Source organism: Lepisosteus oculatus, chromosome 6 (assembly GCF_040954835.1).
Source record: "Lepisosteus oculatus isolate fLepOcu1 chromosome 6, fLepOcu1.hap2, whole genome shotgun sequence".
Taxonomy (NCBI): Eukaryota; Metazoa; Chordata; class Actinopteri; order Semionotiformes; family Lepisosteidae; genus Lepisosteus; species Lepisosteus oculatus.
This window is the reverse complement of record NC_090701.1, coordinates 31327475-31343464: the sequence shown is the minus strand read 5'-3', so window position 1 is coordinate 31343464 and position 15990 is coordinate 31327475. Positions and strand designations below refer to the sequence as shown.

At 36.5% G+C, this 15990-nt stretch overlaps 1 protein-coding gene across 2 annotated transcripts; it reads right to left on the bottom strand.

The window, feature by feature from the left end:
- Positions 1–1064: 1064 nt before the first annotated feature.
- Positions 1065–15477, bottom strand: asb10 (ankyrin repeat and SOCS box containing 10). 2 transcript variants are annotated; one of them, XM_015354127.2, is made up of 5 exons: positions 9532–9915; positions 7976–8243; positions 7061–7565; positions 4268–4381; positions 1065–2461 (listed from the first exon to the last, which is right to left on the bottom strand). In XM_015354127.2, the coding sequence occupies exons 1-5, from the start codon at positions 9743–9745 to the stop codon at positions 2276–2278; spliced, it is 1287 nt and encodes a 428-aa protein (XP_015209613.1). In that variant the 5' UTR covers positions 9746–9915; the 3' UTR covers positions 1065–2275. The 2 variants fall into 2 exon arrangements, with proteins under 2 accessions (XP_015209613.1, XP_015209612.1); XM_015354126.2 differs by lacking the exon at positions 9532–9915 and adding an exon at positions 15028–15477 and having other exon boundaries at positions 1066–2461.
- Between the last annotated feature and the right edge of the window lie 513 nt (positions 15478–15990).

The following is a 15990-nucleotide window of genomic DNA, read 5'->3' as shown; positions in this document are numbered from 1 at the left end:
GGAACTGACCATGACACTATGGATAGCAGTGGGAATTCTAACCTCCATTAGAATATAGGGAGCAATGGCCACTGGGTACAATTTTACGATTGGTGATGAAAGTCCCATGCATCTAAAGTGTTTCATTTCAGCTCAGCTTTTAATGAAAAAATTAGCTAGTTTCTGCTTAATTGAACCAATGAAACATCATCTCCTAGCTCTTCAGAACCTGTAGCTTTAAATGGAAATTCAAAAACCTGCAAAACATACCAGATCTGGGGTTCAGGACTGGAGAGCTTAGGTCTAAGACCCTGTTGTCAAGATTTGAAGACTAGTAATGATTGTTTAAGTAATTGTATTGGAACAACCACTATCACAGCCATACTGAAAAAGTTATTTAATCACCACAAGACTCTGCCAATATTTCATTTGTATGATATTCTGAATTTAGAAGACAAAAAATGCAGTATGTGGAAAAAAATCATAGACCACATTTATTTTCATATATCATCTTGAATTGGATGTAATTTTGAAGTGAGAAAAACAAAGCTGACAAGCTTTACAAATTAACAACTGTATACACTACAGTTTACACTTTATTTCTGGTGTATTTCCTACCCCTTCAGGTATGAATTATAGGCAACACCACCCCCTTGTGGTTTGCATATCTAACTAATCATCTAGCTTGTTGTTAGAAAGCACAGAAGTCTAAACAGACTTCCTGCCACTTCGTAAAAATAAAATCAAAGCTAATGGCCACAGACAGCTAATATTCATTATGGGAATTTGGATTCCCATAATACATAGAATACATAGTAGCTGCTTGCTTTAAAAAACACCTTAACTCTGGAAATTGTTCCTTCTAAGATCTCTGTCATAAATAGCATTAGAACATATAGCTCAGGTGGGTAGCTGCGTCAGCATGCGTAGGCTACAAAGGAACAAGTAATAGGTTTATTCCATGCTGAAAAGAGAAGAAAGAAAACACAACATTTCGGCTGTGGAGCCTTCTTCGGGTGTAAAGGAAAAAAAAGCTCACACCCGAAGAAGGCTCCACAGCTGAAATGTTGTTTTCTTTCTTCTCTTTTCAGAATGGAATAAACCTATTACTTGTTCCATTAGAATATGTATACTTTTCATCATTACATTGTCTATTATTTATAAAGTCCCCTGTAAAACCAAAGTTATGAGTGTTTGATCTAATTTTAATACATACACTCAAAACACCTGATGTGCATTAAACACACAATTCTTTCATATAATACACTGCTTTGTTGAACCCGTAGACCTTGTCATCCAGAATTAGCTAACTATTTATCTGGGCAACAGAATATTTTTATTCTGATGTCACACTAAAATTTTATAAAAGTAGAAGAGCAAATATTAATTCAGCTCAGTAGTTTTCAGTTTTAAGGGAATATCTACTTGAATTCAATAAGAACATTTCAAACATTATGCAAGATCGAACATCTCATTTTATCATGTTAAAGAAGTAAAACTTGTAATATGAGAACAAAAAAAATCTCAATGTACTTACATTTATTCAAATTTAACCATAAACATATAAAAAAATCTTCCTTTTGTAGATGGATAATAAAGCAATAAATCAGAAGCAATTTATGAAACTAAATTAAAATGGACTAGACAATGTAAGAAAAATTTGCAAATATGGAACAAAATCATGCAGAAATTTATTTAACTTCAAAACAGCTCCTTCAATTATTATTTTTAAAATTAAAAATCAAAAAGAAAAAAAATCAGAATTATGCATTGGGGTCCATCATGATTTTATAGAACCGACCCTTTCAAGAGGGAAAATTTAGCCTTTTTTTTAATAAAAGCTGATACAAATACATCTGCAGTTCATTCATTTCCTTGTAGACCTAAAGCTACCCAGTTTCCACCAAGAGATCACAGATCCTCCCACAGAAGAGCTCTTATAGCCTTCAAGTCAATCTTTTAGCAAGACTAAAAAGCCTTTTAAGATCCAAAACACAGCATAATCTCAATATCACGAACTTTATATTAACTACTCATATTTCCAAAGAAAATCATTTTTAAATTGATTCATAACAGCAGTCAGCATTAAGTGCTAAAGGTTCATCAAGATATGAAGGTATCTGTACACTTATTATGGTTATTTAGTTACGATAATTGCTATAAACATACCTTAGCTGAGTATTTACAATATTGCAGAATCTAAAAGTATTATGTGGCTACTGCACCACACATATGTAGGAGTGACATTTCTATGGCAAGTACTTGTGTGCTTTAAGGGAATTGTTGCAATAGGTTCTCAATGAAGATAACCCCTGAAATCCAGCAGTAGGTAGTTCTGTAAGAAAGTGGGAAGGCCAAGTTCGGAGACCACCAGGCGCAGCTTCTTCTCCAGAAGGTTCCTCAACTTGCACCGTGCCAAATGCTGAAGAGAGCGAGGTGTATTGGCCAGGGAAAACAGAGACTCATAAAAGTAAGAATGTTCCTAGAAATGAGAAAACACAAAGATGATTAATTGAGGATGTTTATCTATTGCATGGAAACTTTACAGTGAGAAAAAAAAGATTGTTGTCAAACTACCAACAACAGAAAAAAGCTTAAGCACAGCACATCAGGTGTTTATATGAACACCAGAGCAGCTAGAGGGAAACCTGTGCACTTTGCACTGAGATCCAAGGCATGCGAAAGAACAGTTTGACAATCTCAGTGGGGCTGATGGAAAATCACTAGGAGGCAGGCCAAGCTAGAGTTGCAGCTATTATGACTGCAGCTGGTCTCAATTAACCCCTCATTATCCAATTTCCCTTACACACCCCTTCCTTAACTATATAAACCCTTGGTTCACCCGGTAACATTGCTTGGTATTAGGATCTCTTCCACCCCCTGACCTCACCTCAGCCTTTCCTCCTTAGTACCTGTTCTTCCTTGTCTGGACTCTATCAACGTTGACTATTTGGTTTTGGTTTTTGGATTTCTCGCTCTTGTCTCACCCTTATCGGATTTGTTTGCCTCTCTTTTTGTGTACTACCTGGACTTGACCCTGCCTGGAATAACTCTACCTTGTCGCCTGCCTTGGATACCTCAGCTACCGGACCTCATCTGGAAACCCGCACAGGGTTAGTAAATTACATAGTTCTCACAGCAGCCCAGAAATCACTGGTCATGGAATCACTGGAAATGACACCCCTGGTCAGCAGCCATAGCACCCTGTTACTCACAACTGGCAACCCACTAAAGCTAAGCAGGACTGAGCCTGGTCAGTAGGGAAAAACTAAGGTTGCTGCTGGAAGAGGTGTTAGTGGGGCCAGTAAGCGGTGCTCAGCCTGCGGTCTGTGTGTGTCCTAATGCCCCAGTATAGTGACGGGGACACTATACCGTAAAAAGGTGCCATCCTTCAGATCAGATGTAAAACCAAAGTTCTGGCTCTCTGTGGTCATTAAAAATCCCAGGGCATTTCTCAAAAAAGAGTAGGGGTGTAGCCCTGGTGTCCTGGCCAAATTTCCCATTGACTTTTTCCAATCATAGCCTCCTAATAAGAAGGCTTCACTGCCGAAATGTTGTGTTTTCTTTCTTCTATTTTCAGCATGGAGTAAACCCATTACTTGTTCCTTTGCAGCCTACCTGAATAGCCTCCTAACAATCCTCATCTATGAATTGGCTTCATCGCTCTGTTCTCCTCCCCACTAATAGCTGGTGTGTGGTGAGCGTTCTGGCGCACTATGGCTACCGTGGCATCATCCAGGTGGATGCTGCACATTGGTGGTGGTGGAGAAGAGTCCCCATTAACTGTAAAGTGCTTTAATTGGAGTGTCCAGAAAAGTGTAAGGAATTGTTATTATTTTTAAATAATAATAATAATAATAATAATAATAATAATAATAATAATAATAATAATAATAATAATAATTGCTTACACTTATATAGTGCTTTTCTGGACATTCCACTCCAGAATGATAGAAAGACAGAGAGATGCCTACAAAGCAGGAAGCAACAAGAAAAGACTAGAGACATGGACTTGCAGAGTTACATCTGACTGTCAAATCAGAAAATAAATATGTGGTTTCGTAAGCCTGGTATCCTCAAACCTAGTAATTTCCAAATGTCTTCATAAGTACAACAAAAAATCCAATGAAGCACAAAATATCCTCAACATACTTAAAGGAAACCACATACGATATGAAAAATTCCGCTAGCTTTTCTTGTTATCTAGCAATCTTATTCCTACTTTACATTTTTTTTAGAAAATCATTCCAATATTACAATGCCTTTGTCTTTTATTTTGTCTGTTTACCTCAAAAACTTCAGGAGGAACAGCCTCAGTCCATGAGTCTGTGATTTTGAGGCGGTCATAGGTATTTAGCAGGACCTCAATGGTTTTTGGAGAAGTACAGCAGTATTTGAGAACCTGAAACAGGTTACAAAACAGCAAAAAGGTTTTACTGTTATAAGTAAAAGTTCCAGAACCTTTAATTTGCATTAAGCTACTAGTTGTTTATTGACCCCAAAACTTTGTGAAACAAGCTCTTGACTGACTCTCTTGACAGTCAGAGGTCTCTTGACTGACACCTAAGCTTTTGCATATTTATTTTAGAAAGTGAAACAAGTTGCTTGCTTACCTGTAAGTGAGCTTATCTGCTTAATAACCACAAATATCTTGTGAACCTAGTATCAGTTTAGGACCCATTGTTGAATATTTGATCAGGATTTCAAAGACCTAAATTAGATCTCAACAAAGTCAACATTTTAGCGAGACTAAACAAGTTAAGCATCTTCATTTTGCTTAAGGATTCACATATAATTTCAACAGAATACATTGGGTGTCTCCTCTTGAAAGTAATATTTACTGGTAATTAATTTGATTCCAATATATTTTATTTTCAATCAAACATCAATATTTTACAAATGCCTAGGATCAATTTGTAATAAAGTTGTTCACATTTCTGAAGCACCAGAAATAATTGCTGCTTGAAAGGGACTGGGGAACATTTAGCATTGAAACAGTCGTTTCACTGACTTTATATACTGTAAGATAACCTTAGGCACTTTCATTATTGTTATTTTTGTGCAAGAATAAGAAGAATACAAGAACAGGATAAGATATGAGCTGTGAACGTGTGTGCTCAGTTAGATATTTAGTCTACCTAGGACAGACAAGGGGCAAATACTATTTTGCAAGCTCATGCACAGAATGCATATAATATGACTTTTAAAGAAAAATTAATATCTTTATTGTTTGAAAATGAGGAAAGAGTTGAATCATCTTTAAATTAAAATTTGTAGTGCATTTATCTTTTGAAGGAATAAATTCTGCTTGCTTTAAAGAGCATATAAAACATGATTTAGAACAGCAATTTACAAAGATACAACACAGCCTTGTGGGATCTCTTCCAATAAACTTTGTAGATAATAGATTTGCTTTGTCCTTCTGGAAAAAATGCTATCTCAGAATAAGCCCACAGAAAAAGTGAGGCCCTAGGACCTGATCAGTGTAGATGTACACAGCAATAGGCATAATGTTTTACATATCCAGTCTGACATACTGTACATCAGAGCGGTCTGCATAAAACTTTTGATTTGTTTCTGAAGTGGACTTCATTGTTACTCTGGTTGTCTGGCCTGCAAATGTTGAGTGTTAAGCCACCTCTTCACATCTGCTTTGGTGATGTGGTGGTTGCTGCATTCTGGTGTTCCTGTTGAGTAGGACATTGCTCTTGTTCCACACAAACTGGCCTATTAAGGACAGACTGTTTGACTGCCACTAATTCCTATGATTAAAAACTGCTGGCTGTAAAAGCCCTAGATAGTGAGAGACATTGCACTGAATTAGTCCAGCTTTCATCATACCCATGTTGTTGTTTAAATGGGGCATATTAGTCCTCTTCTGTGGTCGTCTGTCTGATTTTCACCAGGTTTCACATTTAAAAAGTTAAATCACCTCATCACTAGTGCCCAATCAGCTCTCTCACTAATCACTAAAGTGATTTAGTGCTTATGCAACAAAGTCAATCGAGTGTATCTCAGTCAGTAAATGATGATCAGTTACCCCAGAAAATAACCAAAATCATTTAATAAATATCTGAAAATAGTAATATCTAATACTATTTTTTTTGAAAAACAATATAGATTGATGTTTTTTTCATTATTTTTTAATAATTGTAATTACAATTTTTTTTTCATTCTATCACTGAAATAATAGAACAAGATGACAAATTCCCTTCAACATATCAATGTGGCCTAAAAACAAACTATGTACTTCTGTAACGGTGTGAATACATTCTAATATGAAGGTAACAACAGTAAGTATGAAGTCCTACAAACTAAAGTAGCCAATAGAGAAAATAATGTGTGGATCTAATTGCATCTTACACTTCCTAAGATGACAGGAACTCTGGGACAAACTTATTTGGAGATCCCATGTCCAATGCCACTTCCTGATGTTGTACCCTGGGCAGGGGAACCTGGGTCAGCCTCAGTTCTACAATTCACAGTTCCACACAGTGGCTGTCTTCCTGGAGCAGGATGTCCAGCATGAAGAAATATTAAAATCAATTTTAGACTGCCCTGAACACTACCTTGCTGTCTGGTCCTCTCCAACTGACGGCAAAAAAAGAAAGGAGGAAAAAAGCCCTGGGAATGTGGCAAATAATTAAACACTCAGAGAGCTGAGCAGATTGGGCTTCCCTCCGGGGGATTAGCAGAGAAAATCAGCAATTAACGCTAATTAATCTCTTATTAACACTACCTAATTAGGAGTGAGACAATTTGTTTGAAATAAGCGGGAGTGTATGGAAGAGATTACACCATCATCCTTTATGTTTCTGCAATTTTAATATTGAATATTGAATATTGTTTATTTTAAATGTAAAAAAATGAAAGAAAAAACTGAGCAAAATAAAGAAGGTTTAAAGACTGAAAGACCAAGATTTATTGTAGAAATTTCTTAAAATTAAACTGGAAAGCAATTTTTACTTTATCTAACATTTGTGCCTTTTATGGATACAGCTTTTTTATTTTCATTACTGAAACCACACTAAAAAAGGCACAGCCTAGTTTCAATTGATCATAAAGGGGAAAGCTGGCCTACCTTAGGAAGTGCCCCAGGCCAAACACGGATAGAGCCATAATTAAGAAGTGAACGGACAATGCGCTCTGGATGGTGGTCCAGTTTGTAGGCCACACCTTTCAGAATGTTGTGCATGGGTGCATTGCCACTGTAGCTCATGATGTTGACATTGGCCCTGTTCTGCAGCAGCAGGTCCACCACACTGGGGTTGGCATACTTGCAGGCCATGTGCAAAGGGGTCTGCCGATCCTGGTCACAGGTATGAATGTCAGCCCCTGCACTGACCAGCAGCTTGCAGACTTCGTAGTATTGCTCCAGCTCGCTAGCGCTCTGCGGCTGTGAGCAAGCTGCGTTGAGTGGTGTTTGCCCCTCCTTGTTTTTTCTCTCAATGGCTGCTCCGTATCTTAAGTACAAGTCTATGTGCCCAGGAAGGCCATAACGAGCCGCCAGGTGCAGGGGAGTGTCATCTTCCTCCAGGCTTCGTCCATTAACAGAGGCCCCAAACTGAAGCAGGAGTTTGGCACACCTAGTTTGTGAACAAGGTGCAGAGATTTTAAGTTAGGAATACTCAAAAAATGGTATTTGTTTGGGGTTGTTTACATGCTATTCACGTTTGTGTCCAATTTTATTCCTCAAAAAACTATAAAACTGTATGTCTGGGTTCATGAAACTATTAGAGAATAGTTTTTAAAAATGTATTTTATTAAATCAGGTTATGTATTAACTGAAAATTGGCAACACAACACATTGGCTTAGTTGTTGTCTTAATAAGAATTTAAAGTATATATATATATTATTTCCAAGGCAGAGTTGATTTCATTTGCAATTAACACATTTCATTTGCAGATTAAATAGGGATATATTTTAAATGTGGACCAATAATAACAAGTCTTGTGTGCGCCTGCAGAAAAAGGCCTGGGAAGTTAAAATACCTACTGGAGGGACTCTGGGTCGGTACACAGGTGGAGAGGCATAAAGCCATCCTCAGTAACACTGTTAGCACTGCCTCCGTATGCTAGTAGCAGCCTGGCACACTCGGTAGTGCTGTTTTCACATGCTTCGTGTAGGGCAGTCTTCCCTCCTGGGGCCATGTCCACTTCGGCGCCTCTCATCAGTAGATGCTTAAGACACTCGGTGTATCCACGGCCTGCGGTGATGTGCAACGGTGTTGTCAACTCCTGCTCATATGTCAGAGACCAAATACCTGGAAGTGACCAGACAGCAACATTCTACATTCAGGATCAGTTCACACAGAAAACCAGGGCTGAAATTTGACCGTTCTCGATCTCACAGGAATGTTTATGCCTTGTGACATTTTACTTTCAAGTCTATTTGAACATACTCCCATCCATCTATTTTGTAACTCCAATACAGGCTCACAGGAATCCAGAGTGTATCCAAGCAACAGGCGCAAGGCAAGATACACCCTGGATGGGACACCTGCCTCTTGCAGGGCACACACAGACATAGACACAAACACTCCTACCAGGGCCAATTGTCCCAAAAGCCCATCAACCTGTCTTTGGCCAATGGCAGGAAACTAGAGGACCTGGATTAAACTAATCCAAATATGGGGAGAACATACAAACTCCATGCAGATAGCACCCCAGGAACTGTAACCAGGGCTCAAGGAGTACAACGCAGTGATGTTAACCACTGCCCTGCTTACCACTGCGCTGCTCCTCCCATTGTTTCATTTAGATTAAATAATGAGCAAATGAATTCTGCATTTATTTGGGTTTTGTTGTTATTGTGATTTGAGTTCCAAAAGCATTACTTTAGAAAAACCATCAGGAGGAATTGCACCCTTCCTCCTCCCCAGATCAAATTCCACACTTTTCCTAAACCAATCCGGAATAGGATAAACATTGCAATAATAACAACAATTAGTTTGCATTGAGTTTTAGAAGCTCTGGTGATATTTCTTTTTTGGTCTTTGTCGGTCATCTGCCCAACACTTAAACATGAAATCCCTTTCTTGCACTTTATTAGAGTTGATTGATCTAGAAAATGCCAGTCTCATTTGTTTGTGGTATCAAGTTCTCACAGATCAGTTCAAATCTAAACCAAAAAGTCAAGTTAAACAAAATTCTGATTTGGGTAGAAAAGTGAAAGGCAATCCTAAATTAAAAAAACAGGTAAAGCTGTTTTATGTTTTAACACCACAAAATACATTCATTTATATGTGCTTTATGAGATATGCATTTAAAAATAATCTCAAATCAAGACTATAATCACATCATAAAGATAAATGAATTGATTGCTTTAATGCAGACATGATCTTGAGATCTGAAAATAGCTGCAATTTAAGAAAGTACTGTAGGTAAGATGCACAGATCCTTTAGCTAGTAAGAGTTTTGGGTAAATATTTGAAAAAACTTTGCAAATTCAAATCTCTCTGCAACATACAGTTGAGCAACTCTTGAGAATTTCAAAACATACAGAACCCATTTTTTTGTATTCTTTTGACAAAGAAAAATACTGCCACGTACGCAAACCCCTGTAATTGAATCTGTAGTTTTTCCACTCTTCAATGTTGCTTGTATCAAATATAGCACACTGTATCTGTCTCAGCTTTGGATCATCAATGATACTGATAATGGTGTGTTCATCACCAACCAGCAAAGCATTCCAGTATTGCAACTCATGGCCAGTGGCTTTTGCAGTAATAATAACATCAGTACGAATATTTTTCTTCGGACCCATTTGCCTGAAAAAGTCCTTCTTGTAGTAGTGGATTAGGGGAAGAAAAGTAGATGATTCCACAAAATGTTATGCAATATACCCAGATATAAAAAAGACCAATAAGGAATCTGTCTTCCCTTGTTTACAGAACCTAAAAAAAAAGGCAATCAGTCCTTCAGTCCATGGGGAAAGCTCTTTTACTTCTGAAGTTTGTTTGCCTGTTGAGCTTCTATTTAGGGAAGGAATCTTCTAATATGATATTTAACTTGGCTCAGTCACGAGAAAGATATCAGTGTGTAAAATGCTGTGACAGTGGGAATGCTGCATCTTGCCTTACCTTGTCTTGAGTCATCATTACTTAGCAATTCAGAATAAGATCTTGGCTCAACAAGCAGACTAGACTAAGACAGGATTTCTTTTTAAGTCTGAAGCTATATACAGTATACTGTATATCCACTATTATCTGGCATCAGTTTCTTCCTCCTACTTGTAATGCAGCATACTGAAATGTTACTAATGAAGTCTGACTCATTTTCTTTTTCATCAGCAGCTGATGATTTTATTAAAGTGTTTCTCCAAAGATCCCAATTATGCCATGGCCAGTCAAATATTTCTGCACTTGACACAACAAGCGCTCTGAAGAAGGATGCACAGCAAAAAAAAAATATAACGTAAGGGCCAAATGATGGTGACAAAAATAATTATTTGTTGGAAGCCAAGAGAAAAAGTTTAACCAAGACAAGAATGTGTTTAGAATTTGTTTTTCGAAAAATGTTTCTGATGCAACTATAAACCATATATTAACTCACTATGCTGTATATGTACATGTACTGTAGCTGAAAATAATAATAATTCTGTCTGGCTGATGGTCACACTTACTTTGGCTGAAACACTCTTACCAAGACAAGAGGAATACCCCTACCTTTTTAGGAATATAAAGCTTCTAATTCAGAAAACAAATTAACAAACTGTGCTGGATACAAAAAAAAATCCAACGTTACATCTGTGTAATGATGATCTAGCAAATGGAGAAATTCCCATTTTTATTTTTCTTTACAACTGTCTTTCAAAAATAATACATGGAAATATTCCCACTGAAATGGTTCTGTGATTTACAAAAAATAATAAGAGAAGCTTATGTGCTGTGCAAGTGTTACATAGGCTATGGTGCAGGCTTCAGCGATGGATTTCCAAAGAATGTGTGATGTGCAACTGTCTTCCTAGAATGCTTCTTCACAATCGTTGAGAGGCGTTTGAAAAACTGCTTTCGCTGGAACAGTTACCATAGCAAATCCAGTTCCAAGTTTAATGTATTATAATCTTTTATACTTTTCCTTACTTGCTTCCCCTCACATCCTCAATATCGTCTTGTTATTGAAAGGTTAGATTTGGCAGAGGAGGTGTATAAACCTTTGAGAGCACAGCATATAATTTTAGCAACTGTGCTCAAAAGTGAGGACCAGCAGCTGTTACAGCCAGTCATTTGTGTTGTCAACATCGGGGGGTGATTAGCTCAGTTCTTCAGACTGTGAGGTGATAGTTAAAGTAACTAAGAAAATATATAAAGCTTGAAAAGAGAGGGTAAAACAAAAGTTGAGCTGTTGTAAATGTTTATTTTAAGTGCAGCTAGTATACTTCTATCTAAATTTAATGATGTTTGACCAATTTTGTAAGGTAAGCACAGTAATAAAAGAACTGAGTTAATCCGAATCCTAAGACTTTATCTCTATAAAATTTGAAATGGAATGAAAATCTGTGAAAATATATAACAATACAGGAATCTAGACATTTGCTATAGAGTAGCTGGTTTGTTTTGTGTTTACAACATTGTGTAGATTATAATCACAAAACATTTATACAGGGGAAGATACATCACACGTGATTTTAGATAATTTCATTTGAATCAATTAATCAATAAATCAATTTTGTTTCAAAGATGCCTAGAGTATTTATGGCCTAGTTTATCTCCCTGAACATTTTGTTGTGGAGAATGTATTGGAATTTGGAGTGTTTAAGAAAATTCTACAGATGTTACTCTACTAAAATGGACGAAAAAAAAGTAACAAAAGAGAACACATCTTCTCCTCCAAATAGATGTCAGACAAATAAAGATCATGCATGTCTCTGTGTCATTAAATATTTATTGAATCACTCACATAACATGTGTAAAATATATAGGAACAACAAGCTCCATACTGAGTGGACTGTGTGTCACAGCTGTTAAAGATGGTATTGGGATTGTGACTTGAGTGTTGTGGGTCACATACAGTAGACCAGGGAATATGGTGTCCATGTCACCTCCCACTAGGGCATGCCTGGCCCTCTGCTTCTGAGATCACAACGTTTGTGCAAGTCATTCTGCAGGCTTCCATGAATATGCTTCTTGCCTGGCATGATGTTTTGGTTTTCAGTATCACTACACTGGAATACAGTTTGAATATCATTCAGAGATATGGCTTTCAAATACCATCTCTTGCCCACAAGAGAGGCAGCCTGCCCTTTTCCTCTTGTTTTTTTTTCTAATACTGAAAGAGATTTTAGGGTGTTTTGCTGTTTATTTGTCATATGTTTGTTGTTCTGTGAAGCACAAGTCAAACTTTTAATTTTTTTAAATCAGACATAAGACAGGAATGATAAGACCTTGAGAACTGCCCTACCCTTGAACTCCCTCCTGGTTTTAAACGTGTTACAGTCAAGATACTTTTTTTTACCTCTGGTCTGACCATGATCTGATCTGAAATTTAACCACTAAGTATGTTTAATGACAAATAAATAAACTGCGTGGATAAATTGTGGCGAAAGTTGTGCAACCAAAGACAATTTTTAAATTTAAATATTCTGTCAAGGCTGACAGCATCCTTCACATTTCCCCCACAATTTAGAAAACAAATAATTGCAGTTGTATGTCATAAATATTAACACCATTCACTTCATTTTCTTATTAATATTAAGCTCACTCAATGTACTTCTTTTCTGAAAGGGGTATAGTGTAGATTCAGGGCTTAAGATTGATTGGTCTTCTCACCAGAGTCTGCGAATGTTGACTTACACTCACAGAAAATACATTGTTGAAAATGTATTTTAAAATATCACACCACTAGATGGCAATGTAGTGTACAAGGTCCACTGTAAAATTCAGTTATGTGCTGTCAATGAAGTTATTAGGCTATGATTACTTTAAATTAAAAAATTAAGATGGCCATCATCAATGTAGTTATAATCCAATAAGGTGTTCATTTCTTTTATTTAAATATTGAAACTGTTATTAAAATATATTCACATTTACCACACACCTGTAGACTTTATGCGTACTCAGTGCAAGCAAAATCAGTAAGAAAAGCATTTGTCAAAGTGAAAACGTTTAACATTGAATACAGTGACACAGACAAAGCACTGAATAGCATTGAATTCAGGAATAGGATTTACAGGTTTTATATATCAAACTAGGACGTTTTAAATGTTTGAAAGCTTTTCTCTGTTCAATGTTTGCATTTACATTTTGTAGAGATGGTGCTGTAAAAAAACTACTTGTTTGTAAATGTTACAAGGACTTTTAATATAATTTAATTTAGCAGAATACACCTTCTATGGTGAATTTCATATCTAAATTTAGAATCATTAATTGCTCCTTCCTCAATTCTCCTTTTACTAGTTCCTACATTATGTAGCCTGTATCTGATAGCAGATATTATTTTGCTTTGATATGACTTTTGACTCAAGCTCACCAAACAACATTATCATGAGAGCATTGGAAGAGCATGTGGAAATTATTAAAGCATGAGATGGCAAGTCAGCTGACTGTTTAGGTTATTCTGAATATGTGCTATTTATAAACAAGTCTTTCAAGCTCTTGATATCAATTTAGCCCAATTCTCGAAAGGTACAATTAAAAGTACAATATAGACATACTGTACTGTAAAGATAATTACAGCATACTAGTAGTTCTATACATTTTAGACTGAAAAATGAAAGTTTAATTTTGGCCTGTAAGAGGATGTACAGAATTAAATACTCAGTTGAAAACATGATTTTAGTATGACAAAATGCCAGCCAGAATAATTAAAACAGAGTTAACTGTTTTGGGTCTGTCAATAAAATCCTTAATAATGAAGCTCTCCTTTCTTTACTGACATTTTCTTGTCACTAAAAAGATGTGGAAGTGATGCAATTTTATAAAACAACTTTCAGATATAAATAATAAAGAATTAAGCAGGTATACGAGGGAACATTTTTGTGTATTACAAGTTGTGCAAACAGTGCTTAAAGATTACTGTGCCAACTGATTTGAATCAAAGAATTCTCAACTTCACTTCCTAAAAGATGGTTTACTCTAGCAACCCTGAGAAAGCAGTTGCAGAGTTCTCATTAGACTCATTCAGTGAACATTCAGGTCTACAATAAAAAAGCAATTCTAAAAAGGAAGGATTGAACAAATCACAAAGATGTGAAGGAAATGATCAGAGGAAACAAATGCAGATGCATATGAAATTCTGAGTAAAATAAGTCTTTGTGTATAGGTCATAATAGCTGACAAAATTCTTATAAAAAATTCCAAGAATCAGAGGATCAAAACATGCAGTTATGCCAGGAATAAAACATTCTCCTATACTAAAGAGACAACATTTAGTCAAACACCTGAATTTCTTCTTTTTTTCCAAAATGTCCTGAAATTTTGTATTAAATATGCAAAATTATTTAATAATTGGAGGACTTAAAGCTGTTTTAAACAAAGAGTAACAGCAATCAATGTGTCTTCTATGCCTGGGTAATTTCGTTGTTGCTAATTATGCTCTGCAAAAGGTTAGAATTAAAATCCAGTTTCACTACATGACACCTACACTTGAGAATAGGCTTAATTACACTGTTGTTTTCTTTTGAAATCCAAATTTTAACCCTTGTAATACATTCCTATCTAAACCACATTTAAACATCAAGTCAGTCTGCTGGTGGACATCATGGCTTGTTATGGTTTTATCAATTAGAACAGAAGTGCACAAAGTAAGGATCTAAAGAGATGCTTAATTTCAGTTAGAACCATCAAAGTAACTGAGTTTGTGAGGAAACAAATAAAAAATCCCAAAGTCCAACCAATATGACACTGCAGGAAATACTTTAGAATGAAAACGTTAATAGCTTCTAATGAGCATAGTGTAGGAACAGCAAAAGTGTAAATCATTAAAGAAGATATTTGATTGGAAATCTACAAATATCTGTAGACCCACTCCACTTTAGATGAGAAGTCCATTTACTGAGATCCTACAGAATAAAAACTGAATGAACAAAATGCAGAACTGTCATCCTACCAAGATTCCTGCTGACCCAGCGCAGGTCCTCCCCCCGTGACTCAATTATGAAGTTCACTGAACTTCCTTTGGGAAAGAGCTGCTGTAGGGTCTCCAGATCCCCTGTGAAAAGTGCATTATGGACCACCAGATCACGGCATACTGTTGGTGGTTCTGTTGGGCCTGTCTTCTCCTGTTGTCTGCCCTCCTTTCTCAGGAGATAGCCGTTAACCAGTGGGGCTGTGAGTCTTTTTTTGAGTTTCTGCCTCTCCAGCAGGTCCTCTTCTAGCCGAAAAGAGCGCAATGCCGTGGAGGTGAAGACAAAACTGTTATGCGACATGTTCTCCCACGAGCCTTTTTTCTGTTTTTATTGGTGTAACTATTTTCTAGGCCTTTTCTTAATTAACTTCAACACGTTCTCCTCCACTTCCGAAGGTTTGTTTTGATATGCAATATCAGACAGGCCCTTTGCTTGTTGGGAGGTGCTATTTATACACCACTTTTCACGTGGTATTTATTAAGTGCTACTTACAGTTGCTGCTACAGAGGACAACTGTTTCTTTACAATACAACATGTGTGGATAACTACAGAAAGGCATTAATGGAAAATTATTTTACCTGAAAAAATAAGGTAAAAATATATAAATATAATAGAAAAAGACATGATGTAGAAAGATTATTTACTACTGTTTCCTCCAATGTCACAAAATGCAACCATCCCATTATATAGATTGCTTTAATGCTCTGACCTACTACTTCATTTTCATCTACTTTTTCAACCCAAAGGGAGAACTAAAGAATCCAACAGCAAGATGTTCATGAATAGTTGGTCGCAAAGGTAAATTTGACTCACCATGCCAGGAGACACTGATAAGACATTGGATTCTACAACTGTATGTATAGAGAATGAATTAGACTCTCTGCATATATAAACATTCTCCATCCACTTTCAATCACTGCTTAGTCCAGTGAGTTGTGGCCTAA

What these genes read in the sequence shown, in the direction of transcription:
- asb10 (XM_015354126.2), bottom strand. Translation starts at nt 15,346, where the DNA reads ATGTCGCATAACAGTTTTGTCTTCACCTCCACGGCATTGCGCTCTTTT. An exon ending in GGCCTGGGGCACTTCCTAAG is followed by an intron (nt 4,382 to 7,060) that starts GTAGGCCAGCTT and finishes AACCTGTTTCAG; the next exon opens with GTTCTCAAATACTGCTGTAC. An exon ending in TTCCTCCTGAAGTTTTTGAG is followed by an intron (nt 2,462 to 4,267) that starts GTAAACAGACAA and finishes TCTCATTTCTAG; the next exon opens with GAACATTCTTACTTTTATGA.